The sequence below is a fragment of the Euprymna scolopes genome, chromosome 6, assembly GCF_053919585.1.
Source record: "Euprymna scolopes isolate OS-2025 chromosome 6, ASM5391958v1, whole genome shotgun sequence".
Lineage (NCBI taxonomy): Eukaryota > Metazoa > Mollusca > Cephalopoda > Sepiida > Sepiolidae > Euprymna > Euprymna scolopes.
In genome coordinates, this window is record NC_136487.1 from 26774639 (window position 1) to 26793530 (window position 18892).

Sequence of the window (18892 nt, forward strand, 5' to 3'; positions counted from 1 at the left end):
TTTTTTTTTTTTTTTTTTTTTTTTTTTTTTTACATAAACGTCACCACTTATCAAGGCCGATAGGCCACTCAAGGATAAGGGTTAAAGAATGTAGAGTAGTCAAAAGGACAATATAGTAATGGAAGTTCAGTAAATTTGTTAACTTAAGTGGAACGGCTCATTAGAAATTTGTTCACGTTGGACTTGAAGACAACCATATTATAGAAAGCTGGAAAGCAGGAAAACGGAAGACAATTCCACAGGCGTGCAGTTCTAAGAAAGAAGTTTTGATCATGGCATCTATGTTTAGGTTTAGGTACAGATAAAGAGTGGGGAAAATTATTGATAATGTTTTCAGCTAGTCTAGTGTTTTTTGTGAAAGTTTGGCGAGGGGGGGACCATAGATTGAAGCTCAGTTGAACACTTTCCATGAAAATAACGATAAAGCAGAGACAAACTCGCAACATCTCTTCTGTGAGACAGAGGTTCGAGGCAAGATCAAAGTGTAATATCTGTTCTTCAGATGCTGCACTTCAATTTCTTGTTCTCTGTCGGTGGAGGAGAAATCCTTCACGACTGAGACAATTTTTATTTTTGTTCCTTTTCTCCACGTTAAAAAACGACCCTGGTGTCTAACTCTGTCCCGTGGGGAGGCATTGTAAATAGGAACATTAACAAATTTGATAAAACTCTATAATTCAATAGATTTAATATTTACTTGTAATTATTTTTCTATTCAATCATTTTTCTTAATTTTTGAGATTTTGACTAATTTTGACATATGTATGTAATCATACTTTTACCAAAAATGCATTTATGTGGAATTCAGTTACATTGTGCAAGCACCAAATATTAGTCTGAATGCATCATATCTTTCCTTAAAAAAAAAAAAAATCTGCAATGCAGAAATGATAATTTATGCTATCTTCACTTTGGTTTACAATGTACTTTCTTTCATCCACTGTTATCCTTTCCTTGTGCCTGTCTATGCGAGTGGCTTTTTAGATCATCTGTAGATCTGCATGGCTTATAGCAAAGCAAAAGTGTCAGACAGACACCATACCTTCCATGGCATTTATGAGATCTCTGTCCTGTTTTAACTTTGGAGCTGCCAGACACTCAGACTTTTTTTTTTACCTAACGAAAATATTGCGATATTAATACATATTTAGTGGAAAAGTACTATCAATATAAAATCTACAAAGAGAATGAATTAATAAAAAATTACCATATATTTCAGCATATAAGACAACGGTCAGATAATCCGAGGTACAAAATTGGAGCAAATTTCCATAAATTTATTATATATCGGTTGTATAAGACAACTGCTAAATCACAAAACCATGTTTGTTTAGCCTAGACCAGAGATTGCAACATCCGGTTTCTTATGAAATATTGGTTTTTAAAAATTATTTTTTAATTTTAAGGGTCGTCTTATATGCCAAAATATGGTAGCTTTTCATTAGAAATAAGGGCTTTAGCTACTCAATCCTACATTTTTAAGAGTCAGTTTCTTTCCATTCATTTATTTTTTTCTCATATCTCAGCAGTTTATGTTCTTGTTAAAAATAATCTTTACTCAATATGTCCTAATTACAGATTTTCCATTTGTGACATCTACAACATTTATTCAGATTGTGAGTATAGCAATATTTTCCAAACAAAATTCATTAAAATTATTAATTAAAAAAATATTAGCCAGAGTATTATTTTAATTTAATTTTATTTTCTAAAATGCTTGTTAAAAATTCACTTTAAAGGCACTAAATTCGAAAAATCCAAGATAAAATCTCACTGATCAAATTTTTTTTTTTTTTAATACGTAAAATTTTCAAAGGCAAAGCTTTTTCTTTAAAATAAGAATTAATTCATTTTTAATGTTCTTACAAACTGAAACTAAAAATTACACAGTTGTTTTTTCTTGGTTTGGAAAACTAAGGCGATTTTTTATTAGTTCCGTCTGCCTGCTTCCCTCCGGACTACAACTTGGATGTCTTCAAGTCTAATGTTAACAAATTCCTAATGAACCGCCCCCTTAAGTAAACACTCCATCAAATCTCCACACTAACGTAATGTACTTGCAATAACCCTTATCCCTGAGTGGCTTCCGGGCCTTGATAAGTGGTGATCACTGTGTAAAAAAAAAAAAAAAAAAAAAAAAAAAATTGTCAAGTGTTAAAACTGTATTAAAAAAAAAAATGAATGAAATATTTTATTTGAATTAAAATTTTTATAAATGAAAAAAATTGTCTTTTGAAAATGCATGAGTTAACCCCTACCCTGCCTTCCCAGTGCAGTTGGTTTTTTTTTTGGTTACTATACTTATCTTGGATGTTATGTTTGTTGTAACCTTTGACCTTCTTTAGGTGCGACTCAGGAATTTATACTTTATATTTTAACTGGGTCCTATATTTAACCAATGTGGATATATTGTTCTAATTGTGATCAGGTAGAAATCTTGCATAAATGTAAAAATTTTCTCATTGAATATAATTGGATTCTACCTTCAATGTACCCATCTTCAACCGAGCTGGAACATAACACAATCTCATTCTATTCAAGGATTAATATTCTATTTGGATACCAAAATCTCATATTCTTTTTTTTTTTTTTGTTTCAACCCTGATTTTCTTTCTCTGTCCCTTAAAGGGATTTAATCTTTAAAATATATTTTCTATGTATGTGCTGAATAGCAAAACTATCATTTTGCTAATGATTTTTCCTCTGAGAAGATGAGCCTATATCGAAAATCCATAGATTAAGGAAATTAATATAAATATTGAATTCTTTGTCCAAACAATAAATTTTTGTTTTGAACTTTATATATTTTTTTCTGAATGAAATTTAAATATAAAAACTGTAAATTTTAATTTGCTCTTTCTAGTATATTGAGCAATTTTATTTGGCTGGGATTGTCTTATATAAAAATATTACCTCCCATAAGATTCATTAATCTGTGATCTAATATATCTCATTATTCTTATATATATATATATATATATAAAGTTACATTGGCCAAAACGTTTGGAGAATATTATCCAAGATGAGAATAGTTGTCCTAATGTTAAAAAATTCTGAAGCAGTACGCACTCTTGTACTGTTTTAGTTATTCTGAAATTCAAAATTATTTTATCTTTTTGCTGTTAAAATAAAAAGAAATGCTTTAAATTATTTATTCCGCTAGAATACTACTATAAAAAATGATAAAATATCTTTTAAATTGTCACTCTTCCTCATTGTTTGCTATTTCAGAAAATAAATTGACTGTACAAACGTTATTTTTGATTTCCGAGGAGACCTGAATTGATAACGTTTTTAAAATCCACCTTTCAGGGGAGGTAATTCTGTGATGCTTGTCATTCGAACATTATTGTTCAATTCGTTATTTATTGTATGTAACATATATAAGAATAAAAATGAAATAACCAATTGTAATTCACAAAATACATTTACAATGATTTTTTTTTATACCTATAAATTAAAGTATTCTCTATAAAAAAAAAATGTACAATTGATGTGACTTTTATTAATATTATTTCTTTCTGATCTCGATGATTAAGATTTAAAAAATCTACATCCATTAACTAATTTATATTTAACAAATTATTTTGGTGCTTTGTCTAGAATTCTCTTTATATTTAAAAAAAAAAATAATTTTTTTTATGATATACGTAACTGTAACGAAACGAAAATATCATATTCCAAAAAACATGTAAATTGATCAAGTAGTTTTACTTTTCTAAATAAAATAATTTTTAAGTCATTAAATGGAATTTGTAGGCATCATAACAAAAATCTCGCAAGTTTGAATCATGTTGAGTTATCCCCCTTAGATTTTTAAAGACTGTTTTTACTATGGTGTTGCAAGAAAGTTGCTTATAGGTTACTCATAAAAATTTAATTTTCTGATTTAAAAATAAAACTACTTGATTAATTTGTGTGATTTTTGGAATACAATATTTTCTTTCTGTCACAGGTACATACATACAGATTTTTAATATAGAGAAAATTCTAGACAAGCACCGTTTTTTTATTTTTTATTTATTTATATTTTTTTTTTACTAACAGAATTTTTGGAACAAGATGCCAGATTATGTTAAGAATCTTTGGAGATTTATTAAAAGAATTCAGAAATAAAATTTCAAAAATAGGAATTCAGGTTTTATGGAACTATTGAATAAAGTATTTAATAGAATTTCGTCTGTACGTATATATATATATATTATACTAGTGATGGGACAATTCCTATATTATTACCGATTCCTTACTACATTCCCAATTCTGATACAATTACCAATTCCGATTCTTTATAAATCTTTAAATATTTAGATATAAAGTAGTTATTTTTCCCCCAATTATCGTAAAATACATGTTAAATGTGCAGATATTTTTCTTGTGTAAAAAAAAAAAAATACACTTGTAAGGGATGATTCATAAATTTTAGTTTTATTATTAGTTTAAAATCTATAAATATTTATTATTTTATTATTACTATGAAAGATTTTTTTTTTAATAAAATTAAATAAAAATAAGATAATTAAAAGAATCGTTTTTGCCATCGGAAACTAGGTACAAAGTTTTCCGATACCCCTAAAAGTTTTGATTTTTTTTTTTTTTTTTTTTTTCTGATTCTGATTAATCGTCCCAACAATATATATATATATATATATATATATATATATATAGGTGTTAAATTGAGAAAATATGTCAAAAGAAAAGATCTACTGAAAGGGATATAAAAAGCAAATTATAATTAACTAGTATGATCTGTGGAAATTGCACGGTTGTTTTTTTGTTTTGTTTTTGTTTTTCATCTATCTGTGTGATTTATTGTTCTTTATTTGTCTCCCACAAAAAAAAAGCAGAGTTAGACACAAGGTCGGTTTTAGGAAAATCCAACTCGCCAAAAAAAGGTGCACTTTCGGTTGGAGCAAAAATTTAAATTGTCTCAGTTTCGGATTTCTAACAATATTGAATTTTATTGCTTGCACGTCTATAGCAAAGGGATGGCATCAGTGAACTGTTTTTCTTATATAAACAACGTTTTAAGTTTTAGAGAGTTTTAAATAATTAAATTTAAAAAAAATTAAATAATTACATTTTTAAAAAAATCCTTGTTTTTTTTTTAATTCGTATGGATTTTTAATGAAACCATACAATAATTAGAATTTAAAAAAAAATGTAAAAGATTCCAATTTTACTAGATATTTAATTTTTATTTAAAAATATATTCACAAAATTTTTAATTAAAATTTTCCTTGAAAAAGATTTTATATGACTTTTTTAAATTATACTTATTTGATGCAGGAGAAGCAGTCTAGTGATGGCAGCTTACGGCCATAAATTCTAAATAGGGGCATGTGAGTAAGAAAATTCAGTATAGCTGGACTTCTCCTTTACTGACCGAGGCCTGAAAAGACTTAGTGCAGCATCAGAACAGATACTACACATTGCTATATAATTTACTGCTAATGGTAATACTTCTATTGAAATAAATGAACATTGCTTAAGTTATTAACCCTGCGTTAGTCACCTGGGTGTTCTAAACATGGTTAGTCTGATGGGGTGTTTATAGCGTCATTATTTTGTAAAGTATAATTATCCTGCTGGTTCAGGATATATCTACATTCTCTGTTGGGCAGTTTGAATCACTTGTATCTTGTTGATATTAAGATAAAATAACACAATAAAATAACACTATAAAATTAAGGAAAAATGTAAAAATCCTAGATTTAGATCATATTTATTTTAAAATACTCACAAGACACGCCAGTTTGTGTTATTTTTTAATATCTATGATGAACACAAAATATTTCCATAAATTGAAATAGCAATAAAAATGAATATGAGTTCATTGCATAAACATTACCTTTCAATCTGATTTACCTCCAAGGAAAACTGAGATACAATTGCGTCATACCACATGTCATACTCTCACTGAGTCAGGAGAGTACTGGGAGGGATGGAAAGAAATAACTTTCCAATGGAATGACAAAACATCCCATGGGACAAACGCAGGGTTAAAAAAAGACGTTTAGCATTATTTCTAAACAACTTATTCTTGCATAAAATCATTGTACATTTTTTGCTGTTGAAGACAACAAATATGAAACAAGTTTAATCGTACATGTGAAAGCCTGAAAAAAGTTATAATTTTTAACATAACCGATTAAAACATAAAGGTAGAGAACTTTGTTCATAACACAAGGGAGATAACCTTCATGAAAAAAATGGAAAACGTTTTTATTTGTATTTTTATTACCTACGTGGTTATTTCCCTTGTAACATTATTCCAAATGTTTCCGTTACACTTCTTTCTCAGTTTGTTTATATCAACTGTTTTATGATTTTTTTTTTTTTTCAAAAAATAAAATGTTTCTATAACTTAACTTTTTTTTTTAATACTGCTGAAGTGGCGTTTTTTTTTTTTTTTTTTTTTTTAGATTTCCTTAAAGTTAATGCTAACTCTATAAAAATTGTGTGTTGGTAGTCGTTTGAGTACACTCACCTAACATTAAATATATGCAAATACAGGCAAAAATGTCCCAAAACAAACAGACCCCAATGCTTCTTAAAAGAGACTTATCATAATTATTTTATTTTTAGTACATGTCTAAATTTTGATTGGTTTGTTATCTTTCAAATACAAAGTTAATCTCTTAAAGGAAAAAAACGTATATTTACATGTTTAAAAAAAGATTACAGTGAACAATGTTGAAAAAAAAAACTTTGTTTGAATGTCAAGTTCGAATAAATCAACTTTAAAAATCTCTAGAAAAATAATTATTAATTTTCTGAAATTATTTCAATGATAATTAGTAAATTAAAATCTTAAGATACCGATTTCAAGAAAATATACAAAACTCAAAATTGCATAATAATCCCCCTAAAAAAATGCAAGCTAGTTGAAAAAAAAAGAGAAAAAAAAAAACCTTGGCAATCATTTGTAAACACAAATCCTGCTGATTCACAAAAGTATGGATCACAAAAAGTGCAATAATTTCGTTTAATTTAATTTTGTTGTAATAAAACAGAAAATGCTTATTTAATTACAATATATTTTAATGTCCACAAATAAGAAATTTCTTTAGTTTTCTACAAAAAAAAAGTTTTATATTTAACTTGGTATAATTTTTTTTTTTTATTCAATAATATTCTAAAATTGTTGATGTGTATTTTCTTAGACTTTGAAATAAAACGCTTGTAAAATGTTGTGCAAAAAAGTCAATGTTAGCAATTACATTACTCAGTTTATTCTTAAATTTTATTATTTATTCAGAAATAAGCTAAAACAATTCTTTATTAATGATTGAATAGAATTCAAATTTGAAAGAAAATGATTATTTATTAATGAACTTACTTTTTATTTTTTCATCATTCTATCCATCCATACTTTTTAAAATTAATTATTAGTAGAAATCATACAGGTTTTTTTTAATGACCTGGCATCTCAAATTTTTTTTTTTTTTTTTTTCAGTAGTTTTTATTTTCAAGATTATAAAAAAAGTCTTGCGCTGATCTTTACACGTTCATCTGTACAAAGAAAATATAATACTAGCAGGACTCGTGTATCTGCGTTCCACAATTTCAGAACAGATTTTGTTGAAAAAAAAACCCTCCCCTTCGAAAACAAATTAAACTTTACTTTTTTTAATTTTTTTTTTTTATTACATTTTTACCTCAAGCAAGGCGCATTGCCACTTTGATGTAGGGGGCTACTATCAGGGACATAAGTTGCAGGGGTTCTATGTAGGGAGTTTAGCAGCAAGATGTTTGTTCACATTACACTTGAACTTCTGCATGTCAGTACAGTTGGAGAAGCAGGAAACCAGAAGAGAATTTCAAAGTCCTGCAGTTCTGCGGAAGAAGTTATTAGAGTAACAGGCTTTTTTACATCTAGGGATCTCAACTGTATAGGGGTGGGACTTTGCTGCTTGTAGGGGGGTATTTTCGTCGAGGGGGGCACAAGTGCTTGCAGTTCGTCAGAGCATCCACCATTAAAATACTGGTAAAGCAGGCAGAGGGATGCAACATTTCGTCGGTGGGACAGGGGCTGAACTTTAGATGACGGTTCGGGACCTATTTGGTTGGCAACTCTCTTTTGGACCCTGTCCAGGAGCGAGAGACTAGTAGCAGATGCACCAGCCCAAATGTGACATCAGTATGCCATATACGGGCGAATGGTGGCTTTGTAGAGGTACAGGATACTTTCAGGCATAAGTAACTTTCTAGCACGATAGAGAGAGCCTACTTTCTTTGCAGCAGCCTTGGCAATAATCTCAATGTATCTATTCCAACTAATGTTTGCTGTGAATGTTAAGCCAGGGAGCTTGAACGCATTATCATAAACTGGGCTAATTTATGAGGTGGTCGGTAGTTAATATTTGAAATCCCTATCAATAAAGACAATGTTAAAAAGCACATTAATTAACATATAAAAGATGTGCTCCCTCAATAATGGACAGCAAAGAATAAAAATTGTTTACAAAGAAATATTTGAAACAATCCTGAAACAAACAAATGCTAAAAAGCTTGTTAGTTAACTTTTGAAAAAAGTTTGCATATGTGTATAACCTATTCTCAATAAAGGAAAGTAATGAATAAATAATGTTTATGAAGACATATTTTAATCAATACTGAAATAATTTGTTTTTGTTTTTTGAAATAAAGGAGAAATCCTTATAGACTAAGTTAATTTTGTTTTGTTTTTATGAAGTGATTGGTAATAACCTAGATTGGAAACTTGCACAGCTGAGTTGGTAGGCCATGTAAGGAAGAAAAAATATCTAAAAGTAAATGTTCAAAAGACAGTTAAGTTAATGTTTTACAAAAAATATGTGCATACCCTCCCCCCAATACAAGAAAGTAATGAATATAAAATGTTTATGAAAAAATATTATAATCAATCCTAAAACATTGCTTCTGATGTATTTCAATTTAGGAAAAATCTTTCTAGACTGAGTTATTTTTTTTTTGTTTTTATTTAGTGGTCGATAAGTTAAGAAATGAAACCCTGCCATTATAAAGAAATGCTGAAAAGCATGTTAAGCAATACTAAAACCATTGGTTCTGGTGTGAAGAAATCCTTCTAGATTGATATATTTTTGTTTTGTTTTCATGAAGTGGTCTGCAAGTTAAAAACTGTAGCCCCACTATAAAGAAAAACTGTTGGAAAGCGTGTTAAGCAATCCTAAAATCATTGGGTAAGATTGACTAATGGCTTACTCAGGCCAAATCACCACTAAAAGAAATTGTTAAAACATGGAACCAAAATTGGAAAAGTAAACAAAATAATATTTTATGTTTTGCCACAAATTCTTTAAAATGTTGAAATTATTAAAAATAATAAAAAAGAAACAAAATAATTTTTTGTGCAACACTTATTTTTGATTATTTTATTTACTATTGAGACTACTTTTTAAAAGTCATGTCAAGCAAGCCTAATGGTTATCGTACTTGATTCACTGTCTTTAGCTTCTGGTTTCGATCTTAGCTTGAATATTTTTTTTTTTACTTAAAAGAAGTGAACTTTATAGAAAAAACAATACTCGCATGCACACTTCTCAGTTTTTATTTTTTTTTATTTTATTGTTTTTTAAGAAATTTAATGTTACGTTTAATACCTACAGTATTTCTGTTTATAATAAATAAGAATTCTGCATTAATTAAAATATAATATTTATGCATATTTTACGACCAGGCAACACCGGGTGGCCTGCTAGTATATTATAAAAAAAGAAAATTATTTCGTTATTTATTTGGTTTCCTCATCTCACAATTTTGGCAAGGTAGGAAAATTATGGAATAAATAGCAATTGAAATTGATTTTAGAACTATGCTTGCGAGGATATAGTTTTAAGTAGGAGTTATTCCTCCTTGCTTCCAAAGACGATGCTCTGTAGTTTTAAATTAAATACAATCTAGTTTTCTGAGTGTTCGTTCAAAGAACATGGTTATCTTTTCCAAGTATGATAGTAATAAAAAGTAGTAAATTAAAATACAAGCAAAACATTAAATCCATTATAATGCATGTCGATGTCTTTGTAACTAACTCAGCCATTTTTATAATTTGTTAATAGTTGAAAAAAAGCAATTACTTTGTTCAATAATTTGTTATGTGTTTGGTGAAAATACCAAATAGTTATAAAAATCTGTGGACAATTTCCGCTACAGGACAAAATAAAAAAGAATGTAAAGAAAATAGAACTGTTATATTATTAGTAGTAGCAGGAATAATAAAACTATGAACAAGCAATACAAATAACAATAATATTAATCAAATGTATATGGCATAATACATGTTGACACAATGGTTCTTGTCAGATCACCGAAGTTAAGCAACGTTGAGCCTGGTTAGTATCAGATGGGTGACTATTTGGGAATTCTAAATGCTGTATGTGCTCTGCTTATCTCAGCATTTGTTTCTAGTAGTCTTGTACATACACTTCACTTGCCACTGGTATTTAACAATGTCGACTCAGGAGAGGTGTGGTTGGAGATTGTGCACCTCATGCCACAAAAATTTCATGTGCAAGCAACCCTTCGTGGGTATCCATAGTCTGTCCAAGACCGAAGGAGCCTGCTTTTAATCAAATGTAAAGAGAAAAAATATAGGTTTCTGCCGTGTAGAGCTTCAATAAATATGAATGTTGCAAATTGTAAGTAGAAAATCGTGCATGTCCTGAGTATGTCTAAATAAGTAGAACTGTTATGAACAATAAGAAAAAAAAGTCAAAGTTGTAGTAATAATAATACAAATACCAATACTACTAATAGCATGAGTCATAATAGCAGCAACCAGCAATGTAGTGTTTGTTTATCTACGAATGTCAAGAACTGACACATAATCGTTGTTTAACGTTCAATGTAATGATGAAATATAAAGAAAAAAAACAGAGGTTTCTGCCATTTGGGGCCTTCGTAACTACGAATGATGCAAAGTGAAAAGGGGGAACTTGTGCGTTTGTATAAACACGTTGCCTTAACAAATGTGTATCTTTGTCTCTGATGAGTGATTCAAACGAATAATGTAAAGTGTGGTTCTATATGAAACAAAGGATACAGAATTGTAAGTGTGAGAAGATATGATACAAAATTTGCTGCTTGTGCACTTATTCAACCATGCTATTTTTTAATAGTATTTTCAAGTTAAAGTTTTACAATATCTTTCTTTTTTTTTTTTTTTTTTTTTTGAATTGTTAGGTGAAAGTACAAAATAGTTACAAAACACCCTCCTCTCCCCATGTTAAGAACAGCTTTCTAAATAACGTTATTATTTCAGCATGGTTCAATAAGTGCACAAGTACCCAAAATGTAAAAAGTAGCAATGGGACGATTCCGATACAATTTCTGATTCTGATTCTTTCTAAATCTCTACATATTTAACTATAAAGTTGTTATTCTTTCACGATTACTGTGAAAACACATGCTAAATGTGCAGATATTTTCTCAATTGTAATGTAATAATTTTAGTTTTACTGGTAGTTTAAAATCGATAGATATTCATTATTTTATTATTATTATCAGCAATAAAAGATTTTGTTTTAAATAAAATCAAATAAAAAAAAAACAATTAAAAAATTGTTTTTAGCATCAGAAATAGGCACAATTCATCTGATTCCAATACCTTCAAAAATCCTGATTTTTCCGATTCCTGATTCAGAACACTACACTGGTAAAGTTTTTTTCGTTTTTTTTTATTTATTTATTTATTTTTTTTTTTGCTTGAGCACATTTGGGAGCCACACTAAGAATGTTTTTTTTTCTTCATTTGTTTGTTTGTTATTCGGGGTTGTAATGTTACTTTGTAAGTAAAACTGCTGATTGACAGATATTCCATAATTCTGTTGAACTAATAATGAAAGGGGATTGTTATTTCAAGTTTCCAGTGTAACGTTTATATAAAGTAAATGATGGAATGTAAGAAGACGTATGTTTTCAATGACATGTGGGTATGAAGAAAAGAGTGACATGTGGGTATGAAGAAAAGGGTGACGATTTTGGGTTCTGTGGAAGGACTAAATTTAAAAAAGGAAAAATAATTTGCTACTATGTGGGGTTACATTTTTGAGAGTCAGTAAGATGGGATAAATTGTGAAATCTACTCACCAACAACAAAATGTGCATATTCTTGCACAAAAACGCACTGTGGTATTTGCTGGAAATGGTGATTATGAAAGAGTTACATAGGAACGCCTTCACTGTTTTCCTATATCTTATTTGATAGTTATGGGGGAAAATCGTTTCTATTTTATTAATATAGAGATTATATTTAAGATTTTCCCATGAAATTGTTAAAATCACATGAAATATTTTGTGCAATTATATATTTTTTTGTGAAAATAATGAATGCTTAATTCAATGATATCATTAGTTCAAGAAATTAATTTTTTTTTTTTTTAGTTATATTAATTGCATTAACACAGACTTTAGAGGCTTTTTTGTAATGTTTCTGAAATATATATATATTTTTAAATTGTTAAGATCTATAATTCCTTATTTTCATAAAAAAGGAAAAAATTCATGCATTTTTTTAGTACTTAAACTATGACTTTAGTAAACGTGTTTTTTGTTCACATAAAATAATACATTTTCACTAAAAGAATATAATGAACCTATTATTTTTTGTGGAAGTCTGACTACATAATGTAGCCAGACTTTGTGGGTACCCTGTGTGTGTATATATATATATATATATATATATATATATATATATATCGGCTTATGCAAGTGCTAAGTCTGTTTCTATTTAAACATTTTAGTTAAGGTTTTCTTTTTTTTTTTTTTTTTTTTCCATATATGAATGAATTCTCTTTGGTCATTATAAACTTTTTAGAAATCGGATTATAAATTAATATTTTTTTTTCCTTCCGGGAATCTAAACTGCATTCTTTATTTTTATTTTTGCATATTTTATTTAAAGCTTCTTTAGATTTTATATATATATATATATATATATATATATGCAAGTAATTTGGCTACATATGTACAAACCCGATTTAACTGTGTTGTAGATAATCGAAATAATCTGATGAAAGAAGCATCAGACGATTTTAACCAAAGTTAACACCTTACACAGCCTAACATCACAAGGACATTTGAGAAATTTTATTACCACACAAGCCGAAAGACCTGACATATAAAATCAGCAGTAGGTTTTTGATATGATAGGGGCGTGGTTGAAATGAATGTTTCTGTGTAAAGCATAATTGCACCATGATACTTGACTTTTTTATTTTAAACTTAAATTCAAGTTATTACCACCTCACAAACAGTAAGGCCAGGCATATAAAATCAATCGTAGGTTATTTGGTATGATAGGGACGGGTTCAAAATGAATGTTTCTATTTAGAGCACAATTGAAGCATGGTACTTGGCTTTTGCATTTTAAACTTTAATTAACACCAATATATATAGAAATTATTTTATATGTAGGTTCTGTACAGTCCGATGTAGAAGACTACAATGTATTGTAGACTAAGTCACTGTGGGGAGGCATATGAAGCTTCCTCCCAGTGCACAGCGATTTGATTGAAAAATGGGTGATTTCACCAATTTCGATGACCATGAAAGTATGGAACATTCATTGATCATCATTCAATTATAACCCTTTCTACCTCGCAGGGGTCGCGCGCGCACGGTGAAAAACAACGCGCACTAACCCTAAGGATGGTTGGCTATATTTTCGCTCCTTCGAGCCTCGGACCCCGCACAAGCATCCGTCTCTCTCCCTCTGCTACTGAGTCTCTCCGAATTGGACGTTGGTATCTGGCCGTCTAGTGTTGTAACGCCCAATCGGGAATTCTTGGTAATTTCGGTCGTGATCGTCTTCTTGTCGGTGGCCGTCTCTCTCTGTCTGCGACGGCTGGAAAGTCAAGTTTGGTTATGCTGAAATCGAAGGCAGTCCTCACAAGTATAAATGGAAACAATCAACAACGATGAGGATAGTTTTAGGCTGTTCATTTAGTGATTCGGTATACATCAAGGCTTGGCTCGTCACTTATACTTCGTCAGGCTTGGAATGCAACCCCCACAGTGTATTTTACAAAACTCTAAGTAATGGTCTTGTTAGTTCTCTTCGTCTTAATTAGAAGAGGCTGGCGGCACGCGTAGCTTCCCAACTTCTCTGTTCGACAGACTGCCCGATTCTCCTCATTCGTCTATCTCCGCAGTAGTTTTATTAAACGTCATGCTCCCTTCCTTCCGTAGTCGGCCCAACCTCTCTATTCAATGGGTAATCATAATTCTTTCTCTCTCTCTCTCCCTCTCTCTACTTTCACAACCGACCCCCTTTCGATTCAATTCCGAGAATTAGTTATCTGTCTAGGCATTTAACCAATTTGTCCCCTTGAAATTAGAATGACTAATTCAATTGTTTTCGGGGATTGTTCATTCTCTCTCGTCACCCCCAACTTGTTGGCTTAAGTGAATCATGTTATCGTTTACACTCGTGGTCGACTTATTCGTCGACCCTCCCCTGACCTCCTTGCGTTTCCCTTGCTAACCAGGCATCTGGCTTATCTTTCCTGACCCTTTTGAACTCCAAATAATTTACTTGTCACCTGATGACAAGTCGTTGGTTTCTCACGAGATGGGACTGAGACCTCTTGCCCAGCTCCATCCCACTCTCCCTCAACCTAGGAAGTAAAGTTATCCGGTGTCGCCCGGCTTCGTTACACAATCCCGGGCAACGTCGGGTCTCCCTGTTAGTATGTGTGTGTATATATATATATATATATATATCTCAGAATCCTGAGGAGAATAGGAACACAGATTAAATAATTGTGTGGTATTGAGTCTTACAGAATATTTTTTGAAGGTAATATTATATAAGACAATCCCAGCCAAAAAGAGAATAGCTTTTTGTGAAATTTAGCAGGGGGGGAGGCATAAATTGAAGCCGAGACAAACGCTTGCTATGAAAATAACGATAGAGCAGAGTTAGGCATGCAACATCTCTTCTTTAGAAAAGAGGTTGCAAAGAGGAGAAAAAGGGGCAGGATATGGTGTTCCGAATGGCTCTTCCCCAGATGTCGTAATAGTACTTCATTTTAGGACATTTAGCTGTTATACATGTAGAAGATTATGCCGAAGTGAGATACCTTCTGGAGCAGTAGAATGATGCAGCCATTTTCTCAGCGATCTTAGCAACTGAGTTGATATAAACCTTCCATTTCCGGTCGGGCATGAAGGTCAGTCCAAGAAGCTTGTCAAAACAGAGTGCTTCTTTGAGACCAAATACATTCATATCGATTGGAGTAAAATGATGGTGAAAAGATTGAAGCTTGGTTTTGTTATGTTAAAATTAACCAGCCACCTTTTGTACCAGGTGCTCATGTTTAGAGAAGAGAGACTCAGACAGATCTTTGTTGCTGCTAGACTTTGAAGTGTTGCCACAGATAGTGTCATCTGTATCTATCGACAAATGAACTTAGAATGTAGGTTGGGAGATCATTGATGATGATAAAGAATAGAGTTGGACCTAGGATGATCCTTTCAGCTTCAGACTTCTGCCCATCGACGATTACTTGTATAAACCTGTTGAAGAGAAAAGATTCAATAGTTGAGAAGACATTTCCAGATATTCCATAGCTGAAAATTTTGTGAAGTAAACCTTAATGCCAAATCCTATCAAATGCCTTTGATATGACAAGAGCTATTGCTCTAGAGGGAAACCCCTTGTCGATTGATGCATCAATTTTGTGTGAGATTATAGTCAGTACATCAGTTGTAGATTTTGCAGGATGGAAATCACTGAGTAAGTTGTTTTTGTTGAAATGGTTGATAATTTCTCTATTTAACATGGATTCAAGCAACTTACTCATGACACATAGAAGACTAATTCGTCTGTACTCAGATGCAAAAGACCAATCTGCAGTATTTTTAAATACTGGGGCAGACTAACAAGGTTTTCCAAGGTGTTGGGAAGCATTTCTCCTTTTAGTATCGATTGAACAGTTTTGCAAGAATGAGTGCTAGTTCCAGTTGCAGTTATTTTTTAGTACTATGACTGGAATGAACTAGTTGCTTTGCTGGCATCAAGGTTCTTGATGAGTGTGGTAACATCACGAACAGATGTGTAGATGTCACTCAGATTATTTGGGGTCTTTAGAGGAAATTCGGGAGGTAGGTGGCCTTGATCACATAGGGTTAAGTTTGATGCAAAATTCCTGACAAACTCATCTCAGGCTCGTTGATGGTGGTTGGAATAGAGGATGCGCATCTGCTCAAAACTTTGTTATTTGCAAAAACTCATGGGGGCTAAGCCTCTGTTTTTCTACTTTAGACCTGATGAACTGAGCATATGACTCTCTTGCGTTTTCTGCAATACTTTTGCAATGATTGCTAGCATTTCTTAAAGACGGCTTTAGTTTCAAACCATTACATTTAATGCAATTGAAGTAGTGATTTCTATGTGCATTTGTGGCAGCGCAGTTAGGGGTGCACCATGGCTGGTTTCTTTTGGAATTTCCTAGAGGATATATATAGTTGTCTATGCCGATGGTTAACTGATCAGTTAAGTCAGAAGCTATAATGAATGTATTCTTTTTTAAACATCGAGCATAAGGGTAGTTCCGATATAAACGTTCAGAAATTGTCTCAGTCAGCCATCGAGTATTGGTACATTGTTCAATGGAGAGGAATATTTCGGGTTTTGTTATAATTTGTTTTTATCTTTATTGACACAACAGAGTGACCAGAAGATCCTAGCAGACACAGAACTGAGGATTAGCACAGTTCAGGACATGTTGTTAGAAAAAGATATAGAAAACTTGCAAATTTTCTGTCAACATTACTAAAAATAATTTAAGATAATTAAAAGAAATTAAAAAATACAAGAAAAGAAATTACAAGTAATGAAAAGAAATTAAAAATAATTAAAAGAAATTTAAAATAGTTAAAAGTAAACTCCTTTGATTATTTTATTTTAAACATAATCTCAAATTCAGTCTGATCGGCTATCCAATATGGCTACTTTGCTCAACCTGTCATTCCCAACGGCTCAGAGCAAGCAGCTGTATGAAATAAGGCCTATAATACTTTTTTTTTTTTTTTTTTTTTATTACATTTTCACCCCAAACAAGGCACATTGCCACTTTGGTGTAGGGGGCTACTATCAGGGGAAACATCTACTGGGGTACTATGTAGGGATTAGGGCAGCGAGATGTTGGTTCACGTTGCACTTGAACTTATGCATGTCAGTACAGTTGGGGAAGCAGTGACCTGGAATGGAATTCCAAAGTCTAGCAGTTCTGGGGAAGAAACTACTGGAGTAGAAAGATCTTTTACATCTAGGGATCTCTACAGTGTGGGGGTGGGATTTTGCAGCTTGTCGGGTCTGTCGAGGGTGTTCATGTCGTGGGGGCACAAGTGCTTGCAGTTCTTCAGAGCATTCACCATTATAATACTTGTAGAACAGGCAGAGGGATGCAACGTTTCGACGATGGGACAGAGGCTGAAGTTTAGATGCCAGTTTAGGGCCTATCAGATTTGCGACTCTCTTTTGAACCCTGTCAAGGAGCGAGAGACTAGTAGCCGATGCACCGGCCCAAATATGACAGCAATACTCCATACATGGGCGAATAGTGGCCTTATAGAGGTACAGGATACTTTCGGGTGTTAGAAGTTTTCTAGCACGGTAGAGAGACCCCACCTTCCTCGCAGCGGCCCTGGCAATGCCCTCGATGTAATTGCTCCAGCTCATGTTTCCTGTGAACGTTAGGCCAAGGAGCTTGAAAGACGTACTCTCAGCTAAAGAGTTGTTGGCCATTGCTATAGGTGGTAGAGAAGGTTTCTTGTAATTATTGAATGAAACCAGTTTTGTCTTGGTGGCATTGAATGTGACCATCCATTTTTGTCCCCATTCCACTACTGATTGGAGGTCATCCTCTAGTGTTTCTGCCATTACTTTAGATATGTGTTCATTTGTTTTCCTGTCGTGCCTGCTATAGAGTGTGGTGTCATCTGCCTTTATCAAAGACTAGTGGGGGTACCCAGTGTTGCCCGGTGTGAAAAGGTTTTATTGTAAAGGTATTTGAGCAACCGAGCCCTTAAAGAAAGTTTCAATCGAATGCAAAGAAATAAAAAAAAACAAAATCAACCAACCCCCTAAAAAAAAAAATGAGATGAAAAAAAACTGTTTAGCTGTTGCACACACCGTGACTTACGATATCGCAGCCATTCAAAATAAGTTTAGTTATTGTAAGACGTATGATGACTTTGCAAAAAATGACCCCCCTCCCTGTAAAAAGCGGCCCAGTTTATGGTCAAAGAATGAATGTTTTTGGCCAATTTTTGGATATTTGTTGTCCAAGAGACCAATCCTTCTAACGATATAAATTTTGTCGGTGTTCGTTGCGTCTGTCAAAAGTTTGAGTGAGACATACATCACACACACAAACTGACAATTGAGATTTATATTATAGATGAAACCCAGACGATTGATATCAATCACTGATCTTGTCGGTCTTACACTGCAAGTATGAAACCTGGGTAGTTCAAGTTTCTGATTTTCTTTTGTTTTTAGTCGTGTGCAAGTGACTCTATAAGTCACTCTGTTGGTCAGTCGGTTTGTCCGTAACACTTTTGTGCTTGGCCTTTTTGGTTAAGATCAAAGGTCTGTTGTTAATAGATGCTGAGCTTAGCTTTTTAAGTTTTTCTTGGCCTTTTAGCCAGAGCAAAGTGTAGTATCTGTTCTTACTACATGCTGTACTTATTGTGATATAAAGTGGGGGATCACTTTTCTGTATTAATTTAATGTAAAATGATCACCCACTTTACAACCAGTCAGTCTCAAAGCCATTCAAGTCATTCTCCAGATCATTCAAGTTGTTTTTGAAGGATTCCAGTTATTTTTTAAGCATTCAAGTCATTCTTAAAGTCATTCAATTCATTCTTAAGTTCATTAAAGTCA

At 31.9% G+C, this 18892-nt stretch overlaps 1 protein-coding gene across 2 annotated transcripts in view; it reads left to right on the top strand.

Moving 5' to 3' along the window:
* Positions 1-7: 7 nt before the first annotated feature.
* LOC145277579 (uncharacterized) overlaps positions 8-18892 on the top strand; it is a 105966-nt gene continuing 87081 nt past the window's right edge. The window contains exon 1 of one of the 2 annotated variants that reach the window (XM_080129080.1): positions 8-1616. In XM_080129080.1, the coding sequence (XP_079985206.1) occupies positions 1418-1616 (199 nt within the window). In that variant the 5' untranslated portion in view covers positions 8-1417. Of the gene's footprint in view, positions 1617-11010; positions 11048-18892 lie in introns of those variants that run through there. The other variant, XM_080129081.1, reaches the window with a different exon arrangement.